The sequence below is a fragment of the Haliotis asinina genome, chromosome 10, assembly GCF_037392515.1.
Source record: "Haliotis asinina isolate JCU_RB_2024 chromosome 10, JCU_Hal_asi_v2, whole genome shotgun sequence".
Taxonomy (NCBI): domain Eukaryota; kingdom Metazoa; phylum Mollusca; class Gastropoda; order Lepetellida; family Haliotidae; genus Haliotis; species Haliotis asinina.
In genome coordinates, this window is record NC_090289.1 from 5205813 (window position 1) to 5227633 (window position 21821).

The following is a 21821-nucleotide window of genomic DNA, read 5'->3' on the forward strand; positions in this document are numbered from 1 at the left end:
ACGTCTCATTGGTCAACCAAGATAGCACACCTGGCAACTAATTGTATGATGTCCGCCTTTCTAAGTAATTTAGTTCACCAATAATGAGCAATCAATCAATCAACGAGATGGTGGTTAATTCTTTGAAGGGAGGATATTGTTTTTACATTTGCACTTTACGACAGGGTGTAGTCAGTATAGATTAGTACATCTACACACACTGCCTCTTGACAAATCCGCTGTTAATGATAAAAGTAATTAATCAATCAGTGTGTTATCGGTTAATCCTTTGATCGAGGTTTGTTTTTGTAATTCAGCTGATAAACCCTCTTGCATCACTTACATGCACATATTACATAACATACAATACATTTGCCACTACTGACCTTAATTTATAATGTTGAGTATTTACTCCAGACAGGAGGAATGCCAAATGGGAACCTTTGTTGAGTAACCTGAGTGGTGTTACCACCAATTATACCTGTTATTAATTCATTAACTGACCACCAAGAGAATGATGACAAATAACACGTATAGGTTTACACCATCAAACGTGAGTTACAAGGAAGATGTAATCTCTGTGTCGCATGCAGCTTGAAAACACTTATGGACCGAAACTGTACATAAGAAATACATACAGGCAATGGCTGTGTACTTGGGTAAATAGATGTAATCAGTATTTTTACGTAAGGAAATTTTCAGATTTCTCTACCAATGGCAAAGTCATTGTTTTTAGTTTACAATTTCAAATAAATCAACTCTGTGTTTTTGTTATCATAGATAATAAGCCAGGGTAGCTACCATAGCTACCAAAATTTACGTATGATATTTTCTATCACAGCTGGGCCAACTCTCAAAACTATCTAAATATATAGCTTTTGCAATCTTTTGGACTGAAACAAATGGCTTGCTACTTGCCTGTAGACATCATATTTTCACATATCATTATTAAATATTGAGGTACAAAACACAGAAATAGGATCAAATTGGATCAGTCACTATACCATCCAAGCATCCGAAAAAAAACTACACTACTGGGATATTTTGTTATGATCAAACAAGGAATACCATGGATATTTTTAAATAATGGCATATGATGGGCATCCGGCCTCTTGACTGTTTAGGTGAAGAAATTCTGCTAAGACGGACCGGAGCCCAGTCCTTTTGTCCGTCACGTCACGGTCGAGGGAGCGGGCGCTGACCAATTTGCAGTTTGGTTTCGTAATTTGACCGTTGGCGAGAAACATTATTCGCTCCACATCAGTGCCCCTTTAACAAACTTGCACAGTGGGCCATATCAGTGGCTTGTTAGTTTTAGTGAGTGAGTTTAGTTTTAGGCCGCACTCAGCAATATTCCAGCTATATGGCGGCGATCTGCCAATAATCAAGTCTGTACCAGACAATTTATTAGTATTAGCTATTGATTACATATATTCCTGTAGTCTGACAAAAAAGAGACAGTTTAGGGGACATAGGTGCAGTTAAAATTTGTAATAGACCTACACAGGTCTGATTTTTTTAAAAATTCCAACTCATATTTTTTTGTTTTTCCAATTTAAGTGACGTATATACATAGATGTTTTAATGTAAGTAGTTATAACTGAGTGCATGTTGACATAATGTTTAATGTCACTGATGTTAAGTTTTCAGGGAATACTGCTTATTTCGTTTTTGTGTGGGTCTGACATTTCGAAACAACTGTAATTAGTAGATTAGTTTGAAAAGTGACATTTTGTCTTCAGTGTGAGATACAAGTCATGACTACCACTAGTTAATACAGCTGGCCAAACCATATAGATACTATCTGTGTGGTTTCAGACTTGACTTCCTTGTGTTGAAGGCTTTGTTTCTCTGAGAGGTCATTTGAAGCTTTTCTCATCATCATTCTTATTGGACAAGATTTGTAAAGAATAAGTAAACTGCACTGTTATCTCGGTAACCCTTTTTACATGGCTGATATACTGAAGACATTTTGTCAGACTGACTACATATTACATGTTAATCATGAGTGGTGATGATGTGATGACAGTGATGACTATTGACACTACAGGAAGTACCTGTGACAACGGAGGTACAATGTAACTAGGAGATAAAACATACTGTGTTGGAAAATCAGGGGTATATAACAGAATTATAATAACTCTGAATAGGGTGTGGTTTTTAGTAAAAAATTTAGAGCTGTTGAAACTTCCGCTGTGCACACTGACAGGTAAAGACAGCTGGAGTAATGGTGCTCTCGCTATCCTTATTAATCTTTAATAATGAATGCCTCTGGGAGAAAATCAAGTGGCAAAGAAGGTACAGGGGATGGTCAGGTCGGGAGGGTGATATAGAGCTGACTGTGGCCTGTGAGATTCAAGAGGATCAAACTAACTCTTCTCAGCATGATTCACCCCCCCCCACCATAATGGCAGCCAACGTCGAAAAGTTTGAAGAGTTTCTGGATAAACAGACAGAAAAAATACGTGAAAAAATAACTATGGAGATAAGGAAAGTGTTGGACTGAGTTGATGTTGAAGAAGGCCTACGATCCCATGAAAAGGACATAACCAATCTGAAAGCAAGCATGGAAATGGAAAACACTCTTAGAGAGGAGATTGCCATGTGTAGTCAAAGATGGCTGCAAATTTCATGCTATTCACGCTGAAGAAATTGACTGATCTATAGTATAACAGAATCTACTGGTGAAGATGTTGTGAAGAAAATCAGGGATTTTCTGAAGACTTCCTTGATGTTAATTGAAAACGCAGTCGATTCTATGCTGTTCATCAATGCCCACAGCAATTACCGCGGATGCCTCGCCCTGACGGACACATGGCACTGGGTCCTACCCTTATCATTGTGGAGTTTGTTTCAATGTTTTGACAGAAACATTTTGCTATTTGCTGCCCCCCAAAAAACTGAGGAATTCTAAGCAAAGCATGGTAACAGATTTACCCGGTATCCTAAAAGAGAAAAGAGCAAATCTACTGACAAAAGTCAAGGAACTACGACAGACTGGCATGATTGCTTGTGTCCAGGAATCTAACTCCGACATCTGTATCATTACCAAAAAGTCTCCTAAGGACAAGTGGACAAAATTCGAACATTAGATTCAGAGATTGTAGATAAATCTGCAATTTCCCCAAGTTTCGCGGAATGGAATCTTGGTCCTTGGTTTTCCTTTCTTGTGATTTCTTTGACCGTATGTTAAACTTGGAAAATTCAACCAAAAATAGCATTTTTTGCTTTTCATGATAAATTGTTGAAACATGTTGGCTACAATTCTGCTAAGTGAAAGGCTTTTGAGATCTACTAGATCTAATGCTTAGATATTACTTGCCAGCCACCAAAGACAGTGGCAATGAAATGGAATGCACTTTTGTCTTGAAAATACAGAAGAAGGATTTTGTGCTGATCTTGTGATTTCTTGGAATATTCAACCAAAGATGTATGTTCTACTTTCCCTGTTAAAATAGTAAAATAATTCTATTTGCTGTAGTTTTGCTCTATCGAGGGCTTGACCTGCTCACATGTGAACATACTACTTGCAAGCCACGAATGACAGTGGAAATGAAACAATATGTACAGTCATCTGGAAAAAACACTATTATAGCTTTGTGCATATGAATATCCACCTTAATATCTCAGTATCCGGAGAATTTCGTTTGCATTAATATAATATTGTGCTTTCATTTGTATTTCTACGTTAATTAATTCCGTCAATTCGTAGTGTAGTTATCTCCCTTTACGTCTGAACTCAAAGGGAATTTTCTGATTGTTGCTATAACAATATGTGAAAAACAATTAACGCTGGTGAATCTTTACGGGCCTAACGAGCATTGTCCGAATTGTTATATTTCCATACTTATACAAGCTTTAATCTTTGACAATGCACATTTCATTTTTGGTGGTGACTGGAATCTTGTTTTAAACCCAGATGTTGATGTTTATAATTATGTTAATGTCAATATTCCAAATGCTTAGGAGCAAGTATTGATTGATGAGCTTAATCTAATTGATATAAGGATAGATCACAATCTATTAAATTCACTTGGCATAGAAAAAATCCTCTTGAACAAGCTCGGCTAGACTTCTTTCTCGTGTCTGAATCTCTGTTCCCTTAAGTTCAGTCTACAGGTATCAGCGTTGGCTACAGAACAGACCATTCACTTACAGATGTTTAATTTAGTTTCTGTGATCAGGAAAAATGAAGTTCATATCGGAAATTTCTACTACTGAAAGATTATGTTTGGACTGTAAAAGAAGTGATTTCAAACGTGATTAAGCAATATCCTGCACTTGTTAACAGTATTGATAGCTTAAATAAAGTACCTACCTGTGACATTCAATTTAGAATAAGTGATCATCTGTTTCTAGAAACTCTCTTAATGGAAATAAGATGAAAATCAATATCCTACTCTTCATACATGAAAAACAAAAACTCCAAGAAAGAACATGACTTGACTGTAGAAATTGGAAATTTAGAAAACTCAATCCTACCATCTCAAGATGTAGAAATTTTTTATGCTAAGAGAAATAGAGTTGGAATGTTTGAGAAAAAGGGATATGGAAGGGATATTTGTTAGATCAAGGGTCGAATGGATCGATGAGGAAGAGAAAGTTATTTCTAGTTAGAGTAAGAACAGCAGACATCAGTCACAAAGTCCGACAGCAAATCAACCATCCATGATCACATCCAGTCTAACCGCAATCACCTCATTAAGTGGGCCGACATCACCATCCTGGCCAACAACCAAAAGGACTTCACCAAATGCAAACTCACTGAAGCCATTCATATCAAACGCCACAAGCCCACCATCAACCGAGATCAAGGATATTACATTCCATCAGCTTATGGTGCACACCTCCAGCCCAATCAACTGTATACATTCTCTGCCTTGTTTAACTATCCCTTACATCTGTACATTGTTGACTTCTACTCCCTACCCCATTGTCTACCCACTGGCTTCATCAGCTCAGTCCTCACCCTATTGTGTTAATTACCTTGTTATCTTGTTGTCTTTGTTAGCCTCACTATATATACTTTGCCGACACTGTATGTTTCATTCCCGCCTGACAACAGTGCAAGAATCTGTACCGAAACATCGCACTATCGTAATAAAGAACTTGTTATCCATAAAGTTTGTCAACATTTGACATGTGTTAAGTGACGATTTATTGGTCTTGGGTAAAGCTGCTTCTGATTCTCTAGAAGGTTACATCACTTATGACGAATTATTGAAGTCTTTGGAAAGCATGAAAGACAACGAAAGTGCTGGTATAGATGGTTTTACTGCAGAATTCTTCAAGATGTTTTGTATTGATATGGGTTATTTTGTGTTGCAGTCAATCAATAGTGCTATCGTCATTGGCGAGATATCCATTACACAAAAATTAGGTGTTATTACTTGGATACCTAAGGGTGATAAACCTAAGCGTTTTCTCACAAATTTGGAGGCCCCTTTCCTTACTTAATGTAGTTTACCAAATGGCTTCTTCATGCATTGCAGAGAGGCTTAAACAAGTTTTACCGATTCTAATTAATAATGAGCAAACTGGATTTATGTCCAGTAGATATATTGGTGACAACATAAGAATTGTTTATGATACTTTAGTTTTTACAGAATCACAAAGTATTTCAGGTATGTTATTTAGAGTTGATTTTTTTAAAGCATTTGATTCTGTTTCATGGACTTTTATGTAGAAAACATTATCTTTCTTCAGCTTTGGACCTTTTATAAGAAGATGGATTGAATTTTTTTATAAGAATATTAAATCTTGTATTACTATAAATAGCAAAATGTCCTCCTCTTTTAAAGTTCTAAGGGGCTGTAGACCCCCTGTCACCGTATATTTTTTTGCTGTGTGTGGAAATATTGGTTGGCATGGTGTGTGAAAATAAGGATATAAAGGGCATACATGTAAACAATACAGAGTATTTAATTTCACGGTATGCAGATAATACTGCCTTTCTTCTTGATGGGAGCAAACGTTCTCTTCAAAGATGGGAACAAACGTTCTCTTCAAGCTGTTGTTGAATCACTGGACGTCTTTGATAGTATATCAGGTGTGGAGCTTAATAATGATAAATCCCAGGTGATACGGATTGGCAGTATGAAAAACAGTGCAAAAAGATATTTATCTCATTTAAAACGTCAGTGGAACCCCTCAACATTCAAGGTTTTAGGTGTTACTCTTAGCACGGATATTTCAGATATTGTTCATTACAATTTTAGCTCAATACTTTTTTAATTAAAACAGGTGATAATAAATGGATAAACAGAATCGTAACCCCGCTTGGAAAGATTGCTTTGATCAAATTGCTACTTATTTCCAATCTTAATTGTCTTTTTCTAACTCTACCTAATCCTCCTGGTGTTTTTTCTGAAGGAACTTAACAAAATGTTATTTGAGCTTGTGTGGAATCAAAAACCTGACAGGATAAAGAGAGAAACATTGTTTAGACCAGTTAAAGAGGGTGGATTGGGCATGATTAATATATTTGAATATGTCAGAGCTTTGAAGGTGACTTGGATGAAGAAACTAGTTACTAAGAATCCAAAGTGGAAATATATTTTAAATGCTAGCTATTCCAATGTAGCAAATTTGATAGGCATGGCAAAGAATTTTTGAAAGAAATAGTAATCTCAAAAATCCTTTCTGGATTGCTTGTTTTAATGCTTTTTATGATTTTTCAAGTAAAATTAAACCTGATAATTTTGATGATTTCCTGTCTGATCATACATTTTATATTAGCAGTATCATTGTAGATAAGAAAATTATTTTCTATGAAGAGTGGTTCCAAAAAGGTATGTCTCAAATTTGTGATCTTGTTGATGAAAATGGCAGTTGTCTGTCTCTGGTTGATTTTAAAGAAAGGTATCAGATGAATGTGTGTTTTTTTAGAATATTATGGTGTCATTAACTCTATAAGAAAATATTTTGCTGGCTTGCCAATAGTGAAAGAAAACACTGGACTGTGTGCAGGAAATACTCCACTTGCACAGCTGTTGCTTTCAATCAACAAAGGCTCTAAAACCTATCACTATATCCTCTGTCCTTCAAACAGGACACCAAGAGCACAGTTAAAGTGGCAAGAAAATTTCCAGTGTGGTCTTGACTGGAACTGTATTTTCCTAAAATCGTTTAAATCAACACAAGACACCAAACTGAGATGGTTTCAGTACAGGATACATTTTAACTACCAAAACATTTCTTAAAAAAATAAAAATTAAAGATTCAGATTTATGTTCATTCTGTAATGAAGAAAAGGAATCTATTTGCTACTTGTCTTTGGAATGTGAATTTGTGCATATCTTTTGGTCAAAATTTTTATCATGGTTAACAGAAGGTTGTGATCACATACATAATCTCACACTCACTATGGAACTGATAATATTTGGCTGTAAGAAAAATGTTTTTACTGACCCTGTTTTTGACTTGTTCATATGACTGGTAAAATACTACTTGTAACAATGCAAGCTCAATTCTGCTTTACCAAATGTTGCTCAATTCAGACGGGAGCAGAAATTGAGTTATAGTATTGAAAAATGTATTTTCTTTAACAAAACCTGTGAAGCTGAATTTTATTCTAAATGGCGTTTATATCATGACTTATTTAAAGATGACTGAACTAATTATATTCTGTATTAATATGTTTGATAATTAAAGGTCTTGTGTTTGTGTGGATGGTGAGTGAATGGATTGTCTTGATTTAGTTAAAAAAAATGCACCTGTATCCCATTACATTACTCTATATTCTGTGAGTGAGCAGTCCCCAGGATGCTTTGTTTTTTTCTTGTAATAGGGATTCAGAAATAAAATTTAAATTAAAAAAAAATTAGAGCTGTTATAATTTCATTAGATACCTCTGATTTTCCAACTCAGTATGTTTGTCATCCATTCTACCATAACTGCATTACTAAGATTTAAAACAGTACATACTGTGTTGGAAAATTAGAGGTAAATAACATGATTATATACTTCTGAATGACTTTGATTAGCCAATCAAAATCCAGTATTTCTTGAAGTCATGGTAGAGTACCTGTTACACTAGCTGTACAACTAGTCCTGACACTAGCCATATGACTAGTCATGGCACTAGAGGGAGGTGTGACATTAGGACTGTAACTAGTCATGACACAAGAGCATTTAGGACACTAGCTTTGTGACTAGTCATGACACAAGATCAAGGGTGATACTAGCACTGTGACTAGTCATGACACTAGAGCAGATGTTACACTAGCACTGTGACTAGCCATGACACTAGAGCACTAGGACTCTAGCACTGTGACTAGTCATGACAAATGAGATCGAAAGCGTGATACTAACACAATGTCTAGTCATTTCACAAGAGCAGATGATGTGACACTAGCTTTGTAACTAGTCATGATACTAGAGCAGGTAGGACACTAGCACTAGCTTGAAAACGGTATAAGAATCCATACCGAAACGTCTCCATTGTGAAAATAAAGAAGTTGATCATCCATAAAACTTGTTCCTTCACCTTTAGCACTTTAACTAGTCATGACACTAGAGGAGTAGGTGAGACACATTCAATATGGCTAGTCATGACACTAGCATTATCTAGTCATTACACTAAGACACTAGAGGAAGTGACTTCAGAAAAGGGCACCTGTCATAACAGTAATGCTTTAGCATGCATATAATTAGTTCAGTCTTGCTTTACTGTGACTCAAAACATTGCAATAGGAAGGTAATAACCAATGGGGAAATTATTGTTAACACAAATACCAGAAATATGGCAATACCTGTAATACACCATGCAGCAATAGATGCCGTGGGGATCATATTAAATCTGAACTTAGTTTGTGCTTTGTTCCATTCACAGCTGTTGCAGCAGGTATATTTAATACATGACCATATGTCCATTACAGATGAGACAAGCACCTGTTCTATTAAAGTAACAGCAGCATGGGTGGCTACAACTGAAAACTGTCTGGCCTCTACCTTGTGACAGTTACGTAAGTCAAATGTCGTTATCTGGGCCTCGTTGAGGTGGCGACCCTGAGAACGCTACAAGGAGAATACATTTAATGTGGAGCATCACAGTATGTTTGAATGATTGTCTGACAATGGCAGAAGAGGAGTCCGAGCCACTGATACACTCCCAATCAAGGGAGGAGGTGCAAGGTGTAAGTGCAGCATCACTGGAATATGCATGAGTAGATAAGCAGCATGGAGGCACTACTAACCCTGCACCTAACCCTCAGTTTAAAGTGCATGGACAGGTCACAGGCCAGCCAACAGCACATTGGACTGTTTTTCTCTGTATCATTAACAGTGCTTACATTTTGTTTTGTTTGTAGAATTGCTTGTTTATGAGTTTTATGATTTGCTGTTACATGGCTTGAATTTGTTTGCATGTTTTTGCAATGTTTATAGTACTACCTCTTTCTTGGCACAAATATTATTTCAAATAACTTTTTCTGTAACCTGAATTTGCTATACAATAATTTTACATTTATGTTCCAATTTTGAATATCATGGTGATGTGTAACAATTTAAATAATAAATTTATAGGTGGAATTGTTGTGACAATGACTTACTTGACTTATGCCTTTTCACTCATGGTAGAGCATATGTCACAAACAGACATCTCACTTGGTTTTAGGCATGTTGTACAATGGTGCTCTATGAGTAACAGGCTTTAGTCATCCTCTCCATGGTTGTACTTTGCTGTGTTTATGTTTGTGTCTTATATTTAAAAACTAACGTGACAAAAAGCCACAGTTGTGTTTCTTTTGCTGTTCAGTATGTTATTTTGATATATACTTTGCAGCAGTACCAATATTGCCATAGCAGACATATGTCTCCATTGAAGATGCAACATACTGATGTTAATTTATAATACACTTACAGCACACCTGAACACCACTAACAAACTACAACACACCTGAACACACCATTGATAAACAACTGTGTGTTACATACTCATTTTCCATGAACCTGGAAACAGGTGTCACATCTCTCTCTCTCTCTCTTTCTCTCTCTCTCTCACGCACGCACACACACGCACACACACACACACACACACATACACACACACACAGTGCTTCCCTAGGCTAGAGATATGTATGGACAGCTATTTACTATAAATACATCACCTGAAATGGAGGTCACTGGTTTACAATTTCTCGTAGTAGAGCCACCAAATGAGAGAAAGACAAGTGTATCTATGTTGTTTACCAATACTTCCTTCTTATAATATGGCTCAGTGGCCAACCAGTATTATTATAGATCTATTTGGTATTCATTTTCAATCCCTTTAAAATTTGTGCTTGGCAACTGAGTTGATTGTCATTATTTTGGCGAAGATTGATGGTTTATGCAATTAATCTTGCAACAGATGTGTCAGAAATTGTGTGTAGTATAAACGAACTTGTGGAGATCAGGATTAGAACTGACCTTCAACAACCCATTCTTGTCATTAGTGGGCCACTAGCGAGATCGGGTTGTTGGATTTGCTGACTTGGATGACACATATCGTATCCCACTTACATTGATGAATGCTCATGATATCAATCACTGGATAGTGTGGTCCAGACTTAGTTATTGCAGACTGATGTCCTATGGCTGGAGCACTGCTGAGTGCAATGTTAAACAATAAAGAAACAAACCAATCACATAAACATTAGCAAAATATCCTGCCAGTGATCACCAAACACTTTGTACATTTGCCATAGATATAAATGCATATGACATGATGCAGAGGATATGCAATGAATGACATAACACATGTACTACGCCATTCGTTGTTTCTTAGTGCAGTATGTCATTATGTACTCAGGGGAACAAGCTCATTAATCTCAGAATGTTGTTCATTGGCATGTGGAATTGTTTGGTGGATTTTGTGTGTTGTGATGTTTTTTTGTCACACTGAGCGGTGGGGTAGTCTAATAGATAGAGTGTTCATCCAGCTCGACTCCCCACATGGCTGTAATGTATGAAACCTATTTCTAGTGTTCCCTGCTGCAGAGTTGCTGGAATATTGCAAAAGGTGGTATAAAACCCATACTTACTTACTTATATACTATAGCTTCCAACTGTTTTTTTTTTTACTTTTATTGGTGACATGTTGTAATGTAAATATTGAAAAAATACTCTTATTGCACTGACTGGAGTAAAATTTCATGTTCAAACCTGAGGAAATATTTGTCATTCAATTTCACGTTATTCAATGCAGTTCCATATGGCTGTTCAAATGTAAACAGCAGGCCTAGGACATTTACATGCAGCAGGGTCTCAGAAACTGGTAAATATGAACACCCCAGGATGTTACATAAAACACTTCTTACACTGAAAACCCTTAAAATATTCCTAATTATGAAATTTAATTTAATTGGAGAACTAAGAATTTTAAGACAACACATAGAGGGCAAGTAACGGTTGTCTTGCTCGATGTAGAAATGAGAATACTACAACATAGGGAACAAACTGCGAAACTTTTAAAGAGGCACTGATGCAGAGCGAATAATGTTTCTCGGCGACGGTCTAATTACAAAACCAAACTGCAAATTGGTCAGCGCCCGCTCCTTCGACCATGATGGACAAAGGGACTAGGCTCCTGTCCATATTAGCAGAATTTCACCACCTAAACAGTCAGGAGGCTGGATGGATATCATATGCCATTATTTAAAAATATCCATGGTATTCCTTGTCTGATCGTAACAAAATATCCCAGCAGTGTAGTTTTTTTTCGGATGCTTGGATGGTATAGTGACTGATCCAATTTGATCCTATTTCTGTGTTTTTTACCTCAATATTAAATCATGTTATGCAAAAATATGATGTCTACAGGCATGTAGCAAGCCATTAGTTTCGGTCTGAAAGATTGCAAAGCTTTATATTCAGATAGGTTTGAGTGTTGGCCCAGCTGTGATAGCAAATATCATACGTAAATTTTGGTAGCTATGGTAGCTACCCTGGTTTTTTGTCTATGATAATAGAAACACACAGTTGATTTATTTGAATTCTTAAACTAAAAACAATTCTAAGGCGGTACACCATTGCTGTCCTGCGTATCTGCCAATTTCTGGGTTTTTTTCCTACCGTTTCATGCATATTTTTTATCTGTACATAAGCCAATACAACCCTTATCTGGAGCCCTGCATCAATGAAGACTTAGAACAACACTTAAACTTCACCTTTCTCATTCGAAACAAGCCCCAGTGAATGTGTAAATCTCGAGGTGCATGCCATCATGTAAAATACTGTTGAATTATGTTTAAGGGTGTCATAACGCAGCTGTATGACACATGGCTTGAACGGTAATTGGACTGAAGCATGTAGGTTATGTTCATGATACTGGCATTGTATCAAGAATGGGCTTTTGAAGTTAGTGAGGCTACGAACATTTCAAGAATAGCTAGCAAGGTCTACAGCAAATGTATCTGTTTTATCTATTATTGCCACACATAGCAGTAATTCAGTTAAATGATGGCAGTCTTCCAATAATTTAGACACAACAAGAACAACAAATTACTGGTATCATGTGCAACATCCTAGGTAGGGTGCACAGACAGTCATGGTTACCAGTTTAGACATCATTGCTGAACATAGCCCAGACAGTTGGATATTATATGTGTCTTGTAACCAATCATTCTCCACTAGCTCTGTAGGTGTTCAATGAAAAACTGAATAACTTTCAAAGCTCTAAAATGCTAAAACATATCATATGCTTCTGTTACGACCGGACTTACATCACAAAGGCAAGAGACAATAACTTTCAAGAACATCTAGTTTTAATGTTTGAGTGTTTCTGCTGCATAATACAGAGATCATCTGAAGTTTTTCTATGTTGCCTCTTTAGTGGTGTTGATATTCTATGGGGTGTTAAGTTACGAACATGAACATATTATACACGCCAGCATTACATGTGACAAAGTTCCAGACATGTTCACCGATGGAAGTTTTCATGTTGACAAGTGGACAAAATTCACAGCCTCTTGAGTGTCCATTCCCAAACAATGTCTTTATCAAACACTGAAATACATCAACACAAGATTTTATCAACACATATTTCACAGTAACCTTTCAGTAATTTATTGTTAATAAATCTATAAACATGTAAACCTGTAAACTTGAGATTTATGCTACATTTCCTGAACACTCTCATGACTGCGAGAATAGTTCAGCTTCACATGTCCGGGACCCGTAAACGAACCCACAAACTATGGTATCATCCAACATGGGACTGAATGGTATGTGCAGTTATTGTAGAGACCCAAATAAGCTACATATGTGTATAGAAAGTTTCAAATTATGCATTGAAAAGTAATTGTTGCGGAACAGTTATGCATTTAAAATGTTAGATACGCAAAAAGTTGAAAACATATGCATATGGGATATATTTATATAATCGCTTGTGTAATGAAAATGACATCAGTTGCTATCAAGTAGTACCATTAGTACAGGACTAGCTTTGTACTGTCTGTATAGGATGAGTGATTTTTTATGAATCATTTCTGATATAATTTAGTTAGTTTTGCTCAGGTATGACATAAGACAGTACATACTTGCTTACTCAACTATGTGTACATAAGTGAGTAAAATCACTGAAATGACCATGTATTTGAAAGAAGTGAGAAACGTAAAATAATATACCCACTGAGCATGTATAATACCTGCTCCAAAAACATACATTAGGCTCAGTACCCACATGAGCTAAATGTTATCTAAAGCTGTATTATTAAGAATGACCATGCCTGTGGTTACCTGTGAGATAGTGATTGACACAGATACACAATTTCGGTTGTTTTGAATCCTTTTCAAGAGATGGAGTAGTATACAGAATGGGAATCCTGGACTGCAGAGTCAAATTGCCTGCAAATTTGCAGGGGAAAAAGAGGTGCAGTAAATCTGAGACTCATTTGAGTCGCATTTTTATCGTCTAGGAGAAATGTAGATAAAAGTGCAATTAGATTAGATTAGATTAATTAAAGATATTGTAGGTATATGGAATAGAAGTAACCAAAATGCCAGGAACCAAACTATTGCATGAAGCCTATGCCGAGATTCGATCAGGTCGTTTGCCCCTTTAGGAAGTGAAGAGGAAATATCACATATTGCAAGCCAGATCTGAGGTGAACTACAAACAAAGACAACTAATAGTCAAATTTTGTAGCATTTTTAATTACATGAATTGTGAGAATTATTTTCATAATTTTTGTCATGCCACCTGGGCACCCTGAAAATATTTATTGTATGGTAGGTCAATAGTTACCTTATCAAGGCACGGAAACTACGCATTAGTTCCTGGTTTTGAACTGGTTTAATCTACAGCCATGCAAATAGCAAATGCTGAATTCCTGATTTCCTTGATCACTATCACACATAGTTATAACAGGACATATCCACACTGCATCATAATGAGGATGTCATACAAGTGCTAATGTTGAGATAAAGGCTGATGTTAAAATGCATCAGGAATGCAACTGTTGCAAGCCCTGCTTCCAAAAATATATCAGTATCAAATACAAACTCAGAGTTTTGTTTTTCATGCCACATTTTGTTACAAATAGTTCAACATAAAAAGAAGTAATTATTCAATCCTGTAGTGTACAACACTAACATGAACCAAACCCTGTGTTGTAGGCTGGCTTCAGCTTCAAGAAACTATGGACCTTTACAGGACCAGGCTTCTTGATGAGCATTGCTTATCTGGATCCTGGGAATATCGAGTCTGACTTGCAGTCAGGAGCCATTGCTAAGTACAAGGTAATTATTGTTTTTTTAATTCAATGGTTTTGTTGTCCAAAAGTCCCTGTTTTGAGGATTGAGGATCACATTCAGGGCAAGGAGGATTCTTATTTGTAAGTTACGAATTCTAACGGGCAGACAATGTTACTTTTTCTTTAAAAAAAATAGAAAGAAATCCATTCACTTTGACAATCATGCTAGTGCTAGATGATTTCATAGAGGATATAACTTCATATGTCATATTTGGGATTTCACTTTCTTAGTAAAGTACAAATTCTAGTACTTTTTTCGGTTGAGTCCCATCCAGGATTCGAACCCGCACCCTCAGAGTCAGGCACCTAATCGCCAGCACACAAAGTCAGCCGCCTAGCCCGCTCAGCGGATGGGACTCAACCGAAAAAAGTACTAGAATTTGTACTTTACTAAGAAAGTGAAATCCCAAATATGACATATGTTGCATTTGACCACTTTCTAAATGGCATCGTGTAATCACAGGATATAACTTCATCTGCAGAAAGGATTGCATTGTGTTAACGGAACAGTTTCTAAACATCTTGAAATTGTGAGAAAATAGTCATTACAGGCATGGATGAAGCATTTGAATCATATATTAATGTCACTGGTGTGGTAGATGTGTGGGTAAAGCCCCAAAGACTTGGGACTTCCAGTGAGTCAGCCTTTACTTGGGTTATCTTCCTTTATGTAAGTAGAGCATGCACAGGGTTGGTTTATTGATGATTGCAGTCAAACAAAATTAAATATCCGGTTGAACATGGTTAGGAATGTATGGGTTAAGGATGGAAGAGGTGGGGAAGCATGTAAGACGATAATGAGGAGGAAGTGTTGTCAAGGCTCTAATTCATCATTCACTCACTCACTCACTCACTCTCTCCAGCATTCCCTACCACACAGACCTAGTGTGTTTTGTTGTTACAGCTGCTGTGGGTGTTGATGTGGGCAACAGTGATGGGGTTGGTGCTGCAGCTGCTGGCGGCCAGACTAGGATGTGTGACAGGCAAGATACTTCTTGTCCCAGTGTTAGTCTATTCTACAAAAGCTTTAGGGGTATTTGCTGTAAAACCAAATTCAAAAGCAAAATAATTCATCCTTTTTAAGTGACATTATGTAGAAGTTTGAGAACAATATATGGACAAGCTTTTTGGATGAACATCTTCTTTATTCAGATGGTGTAACATTTTGATACAGATTCTTGTATCATTGTCAGGCAAGTATTTGTCAAGCAAGAATCTGTATCAAAACATCGCATCATCTGAATGGAGAAGTTGTTCATCCATAAAGCTGGCCCATTTATTATTATTTATGTGAGAAATAAATAAATCTACCTGCACATACTATAAGATGTGCTGTTTTCAAGATGGTAATGAAGTTTCCAAGCAGAGAAGTGATGACTCTATCGTCTTTGCTAAGTCAGACAAGTCCATGGTATAACAATGGAGGTGATGGGGTTCCATGAACATCAGTATATGTGTGTGTATATACAGTATGGTTCAAAATTATTGAGAATAGCTAAAGCATTTCATATTATTAAACGAGAACAAATCAGATAAAATTGAATGTATTGTGAACGTGAACTGACCTTTTCATGTTGTGTAGGTAACAATTTAATATTTTATCAAGTCTCCTTGAGCTTCACGGCACAGTCTAAGACGGGTAGGCATACTTCCTATCAGAGAGGTTAGTGTCTCGTGAGTTATGCTGTCCCAGTATCGGACCACTTCTCTCTTCATGTCTACAATTTTTGTCAACCCCTTTTGATTCACACATTCCTTCATCATCCCCCAAATGTTCTCAATGGGATTTAAGTCAGGACTATATGCAGGAAATGGTAATGCAGTCACATTTTTCTCCTGAAACCACTGCTTGGCATGTTTTGCGGTGTGTTTAGGATCATTATCTTGCTGCAAAATCCAGTCATTTCCATAAAACACATGTGCACTTGGAAGCAGAAAATTATCTAATATGTTAGTGTAGCGTTGACTTGTCAGATTTCCCTCAAACACACACAGCGGGGTCGTTCCTAATAAGGATATCCCTCCCCATACATGAAACTTTGGGCTGTATTTAGGTCGTCGATACAACGGTGCTGACGCAGACTTTGTCCATATTTTCACATTATTGGGATATACCGATATTGAGCTTTCATCAGTAAAAATCACATTTTCCCATTCAAAGTTTTCATGTGCCAAACACCACTCAACACGCCTGTCTTTATGTTCTTGTTTCATGAGAGGAGAAGGAATTCCAGTCTTTTTCTCCCATCCAAGATCAATCAAATTTCTTCTAACTGTAGATTTTGATACAACTGTTGATCCCCTTTCTATCATTTCATACCTGATGTTGGAGATGCTTGCCCTTTGCTTTTTAGACGCTAAAATTCCCAGCCGGACGCGATCTGAGAAGTCCAATTTTCTGGGTCTCCCTGCTCCTTTCTGGTGCCCAAAATCCTTTCCCTCTTTAAAATTCTTCCTAATCCTATACACAGTAGAAAGAGGAGTTCCTGTTCTCTTTGCCAATGTATTTACATCATCAATTCCTTGATTACACAACTCAAAAATCAACCTTCTTTTATCTTCAGCAGACATTGTTGACAGTGCTGAGGAAAATGACGTCTGCTACAAATTCAGGGGAGGTAACTAATTGTACTATACTCAGTAGGCCAAGATGAGTTACCTCCCTTATACCATTACTTAGTTTTAAGTATCAGTGAATCAGTTGAGGTGTTAGGATAGCTCAAAGTAAGAAGAAAAATTCTCAATAATTATGAACCAGACTATATATATTATCAGAAAGGGAAGTGGAGTATATAGGAAAAAATTCAAGAATAACCTTCCAGAATATTGCATGTGTATGTATTCAACAAAGAGCTGGAGGCAATAGTACTCAAAAGAAAAACTCACTACCCTCACAAAAGAGGCATTGCCCAAGTTGCAAGCATATTTTATGTCCACTTAAACTATGTCCTGTGTACTTTTTAGGAATGAACTTGGCCGAGGTTTGTCGACATGAATACCCTAAAGCTCCACGTATTGTGTTGTGGTTGATGACAGAGCTGGCTATCATAGGAAGTGACATTCAGGAGGTCATTGGATCCGCCATTGCCATCAACCTTCTGTCCAATCACATGCAAGTGTCATTTATTTTTCCATATCCTGATGCTATATGCTTGTTGCCCTTCCCTTTGATGGTTTTCATGGAAAACTTGGAACCCTTTGCTCCCTGAAGCCAATGTAAAATCTCTCATAGGCAAGTTGCCTCCCCTTTCCCTGCCATTAGTGTCTCACGTGACCTGAACACTGGCTTGCGCTTGTCTGTTTCGTTGGTTTTCCTGGGTCCGTCTTACAGGTTATATCCTTTATAATTTTGGTCAGATTTTCAGTCTGGATAAGTATATGTTAATATTATCATAGAAATACATCCTGCTATATTAGATATCACATGACAGAACACCTTGCATAAGTTGGAGAAAGCAATGTGCAGTAATGTGCCTCATAATCAGTTAATCTATTGCCTATGGGTTGCCAGTATCTTTCCATCAGTCCTTTCAGATGTTATCTGTCCATCCTTCTGTCATTCATGCTGGTTATTACTCATCAGTTCTTAAAAAATCTGCTCTTTGACCCAATGTAAATTTATGAACAGCTCTACCTTTCTCCCAGAAATCGTTAAAAGATCAATGTGGAGAGTTGCTTGTCTAAAGAACAATATGTTTGTGTCATTAGTTCATAGTGGGGAATATTCTTCCTAAGTGAGAGTTATGTTATGCGACTGTGTACAGAATCCCCATCTGGGCAGGTGTGTTGATCACTGGTGTGGACACCTTCACATTCCTCCTCCTGGAGAATGCTGGGCTCCGCAAACTTGAGGCACTGTTTGGAGTTTTCATCACAACAATGGCAGTTGCCTTCCTGTACATGGCAAGTAAAGTCCATTTGAGTCAACATCTCAATGAATTATAATGTAACTCAAAAACAAATAATTCTAAATGACTGAAACCAACACCAAATTCAATAGGAAATTTTGTTCTAATTTTGTCAACAGTGAAAAAATTGTTTAACAAACCATCATTGTTCTCACTCAATATGTCAAGATTTGTGACAAAGGTGTAGTGACAGCTCAAGAGGCACTTCAGATGCTGATTTCATTGGTAAGGCATGGTATCAAAAGTCATCACAGTGTGTTGGAGGTATTTGTCTCACTCACTCACTCTTGCAGTACATTAAGGTCAAGCCAGACCAACTAGCCATCCTGCAAGGTCTCTGGTTTCCATGGTGCCAAGACTGTGACAAGAATGCCATCCAACAGCTTGTGGGCATTGTTGGTGCCATTATCATGCCACACAACATCTACCTGCACAGCGCTCTAGTACTGGTTAGTAGCATGTATCAGAATGGATCATTAACGTTCAGTATCCATTCATGTTCTCATTCTAGCATTTTTGTTTTGACATAGCCTTTCTTTCGGAAGTACAGTGCACTCTGTCCAACTCAGACTCGGCCTTTCTCGGATTGCTCTAGTTCCAGCCTGAACTTACAGTCCCGATGTGATCCTTCTTTGTTGTCATAATGATATAGCTCTGTATCTTGGACTCTCATTATTTCAGATTTCAGACCATAGTGTCAGCCAGAAAAAGTAGTTACATATGAATACATTACTATATAATCCAGACTGAGGAACAAGTCTGCTTGGCCATTAAACTTCGAATAAACAACCTGTTGAATGGTTTGTGTAATTTGGCTAGTGGTCAACGCTTATGTACCTTTGGTGTGATTAACACTAATTTGTATACCAAAATTGAGATGTTCATGTAAGCGGCCTTCAGACACATTGTGATTGATGGTGCACTAATCGATCAAATAATCAGTTTATTGATAGTTGTCTAACATGTTGACCAGGGAAAATTTGAGTCTTCAGGAAGGAAATTTCTGTTTCTCAGACTGGTGTTTAGGTCAGACTTTTTAGTCAGTCCCAAGTAAGTCTGAATTAGACAGAGTGCACTATATAGAGAATTTTCAAAATAGATGTCTTGGCCCCATTGCACAAAGGTGATGTTAGCCCAAGACTTTGATGAGCCTGAAGCAAGATATGTGAGTTTCAGTGACCTGAGTGCTACAATCACATTGTGGCTTCTTCATTTTGGTGCCCAGTTTTCTGGACTATAACATCTACAGTCAGTTTTAGTCAAAAGTGGACTGATGAATTGCAATCTAACTCAACAGCAATATATAATACTTAATGAAATGCTGATCATAATCAAAACGTCCCTGGTACGTCACAGGTTAGTCCAAGTACCTAGGACTCAGTACCCGAAGATCAGACATTGGTAAACCACAAGGTCATGTATCATTGCTTATACCGTTGATCTTTGGTTTCTCTGATCCAGGCTCGAACACAGTTGATGCCACATTGATGAGACATTTAATGCCTGCATAAGATAACAGTTGCCTTCTCATTCCAAATGGCTTCCAAGTAACTGTTGTCCCCGGCAACCTGTGCTTGATACAAGAAGTTGCTGAATGAATCAGATGGTCAGACTCAATGAGTTAATGGGTTAATATCATGTATGCTGGGACATTGCTTAAAATATCAGTCACCAGATTAAGTGGTCTGAATTCATTGATCACAGACTGCTGTTATATAGCTGGAATATTGCTGCAAACACCAGTAAACAACAAACACTGGAAGCTTTCTAAGCTTGACCTTGCAAATGCATGTCTTTGTGTAAATGAAACGTTTCCTTTCTGATTTTTCATGATAGTGATACACAACTGGTTCTCCAAATTGCATTGTACAGGGTAATTTACATCTAATGTTTTTGTTTCACATATTTGTGAAAATTGTAATGGACATATGTTCTTGAAATCTGCAACCCTGTATTTGTGTGCACTTTTTTTCCACCATATGCATAATAATTGTATTTTACAGTCTTCAGTGATGTTTCTGTGAAAAGCCAGAGTAATATGCAGGAGTTTATGTTCTAGTGTTGATCCTATTGCTGGACCATTTCAGGCAAGTGAGTGTAACATCCTCATTGTTCTCACAGCCCTGTACGTACATTTCATTCCAGTCCCGAAGTATAGATCGAAGCAAGAGAAACAGCGTGAAGGAGGCCAATATGTATTATGCTATTGAATCAGGTAAGTTTAATCCTTATGGGTTGATAAAAGGAAATATTAATCATATCTTAAACTATATCACAACAGGAAAGCATTTTGTGTTTGTTGACTGTCAGGTCAGTGTTTGACGTGTCAGGCATGATCCGACAAGGCAAAAACATCCAATGGAGGAACTGAGCTCAAAGCTGAATTCACCATCGGAAGCTATTTCCGTTTGCAAACTGAGTTAGTGTTGGATTAGTGTCAAGTCTGTCCAATGTGTGTCAGATTTATGTCATGCAACAATCGGACATGATGGCAATCTGATCAGTATCTGATGATTAACAGTCAACTGACGCTCGTCTCCCTGCAATAATCTGCCATCTGCTCGACGCTGCCCATCACCAATTCAGTTCTTATCGGAGGGCAACATGACATGTAGCAATCTGGAAGTGTCAGATTTGTGTCAGGTCACCCTTGAATTACAATTGGACCTCAGTCGCTTCAGTTGGATGCCGCCGTTGAATATGGCGGACAGACATCACACCGCTACCAGTCTTTTATCTGATTAACCCAGATTTTACCAAAAAGGGGGAACACCCAAAAAAGATGTGGGGTGAATTTTCTGCGGAACTCATCAGTACGGTGAAATTTTCACAAAATTGGCATTAGATGGGCTTCAGATGAGGTTCCAGTGGTCAGTTGAATGGGGGCATTACCAACTGAGCTATGTCAACTCTGACTGATGCACAATGCGCAAATTTAGCTAGTCATTCTGGTGACATCACGGAAATGAAGAGAAAGAGTCTAAATAGGTTATGGACAATTACGAAGGTTATGGGTAGACTTGGTGTATCATGATTTTAATCTACAGACGGTTGCCTAATGGCCCCAATACCATTTGGCACATTCGTCCTGGTCTGTAATCTATAAGATACAATGTACATGGTGTGAAATGATCCGATATGTCTTGAACTTGAGACGGTTGTTAACGTCAGGCATCAGACGTCGATTTCACACTGCATG

General features: G+C 37.4%; 1 protein-coding gene across 1 annotated transcript in view; it reads left to right on the forward strand.

Annotated features, from left to right (window-relative positions):
• The window catches only part of LOC137298457 (uncharacterized), a 48595-nt gene that overhangs the window by 946 nt on the left and 25828 nt on the right, over positions 1-21821 (forward strand). Inside the window, exons 2-8 of the mRNA XM_067830727.1 lie at positions 8859-9116; positions 14578-14700; positions 15619-15697; positions 17679-17826; positions 18479-18617; positions 18916-19071; positions 20768-20837. Coding sequence (XP_067686828.1) covers positions 9018-9116; positions 14578-14700; positions 15619-15697; positions 17679-17826; positions 18479-18617; positions 18916-19071; positions 20768-20837 — 814 coding nt within the window. The 5' untranslated portion in view covers positions 8859-9017. The remainder of the gene's footprint in view (positions 1-8858; positions 9117-14577; positions 14701-15618; positions 15698-17678; positions 17827-18478; positions 18618-18915; positions 19072-20767; positions 20838-21821) is intronic.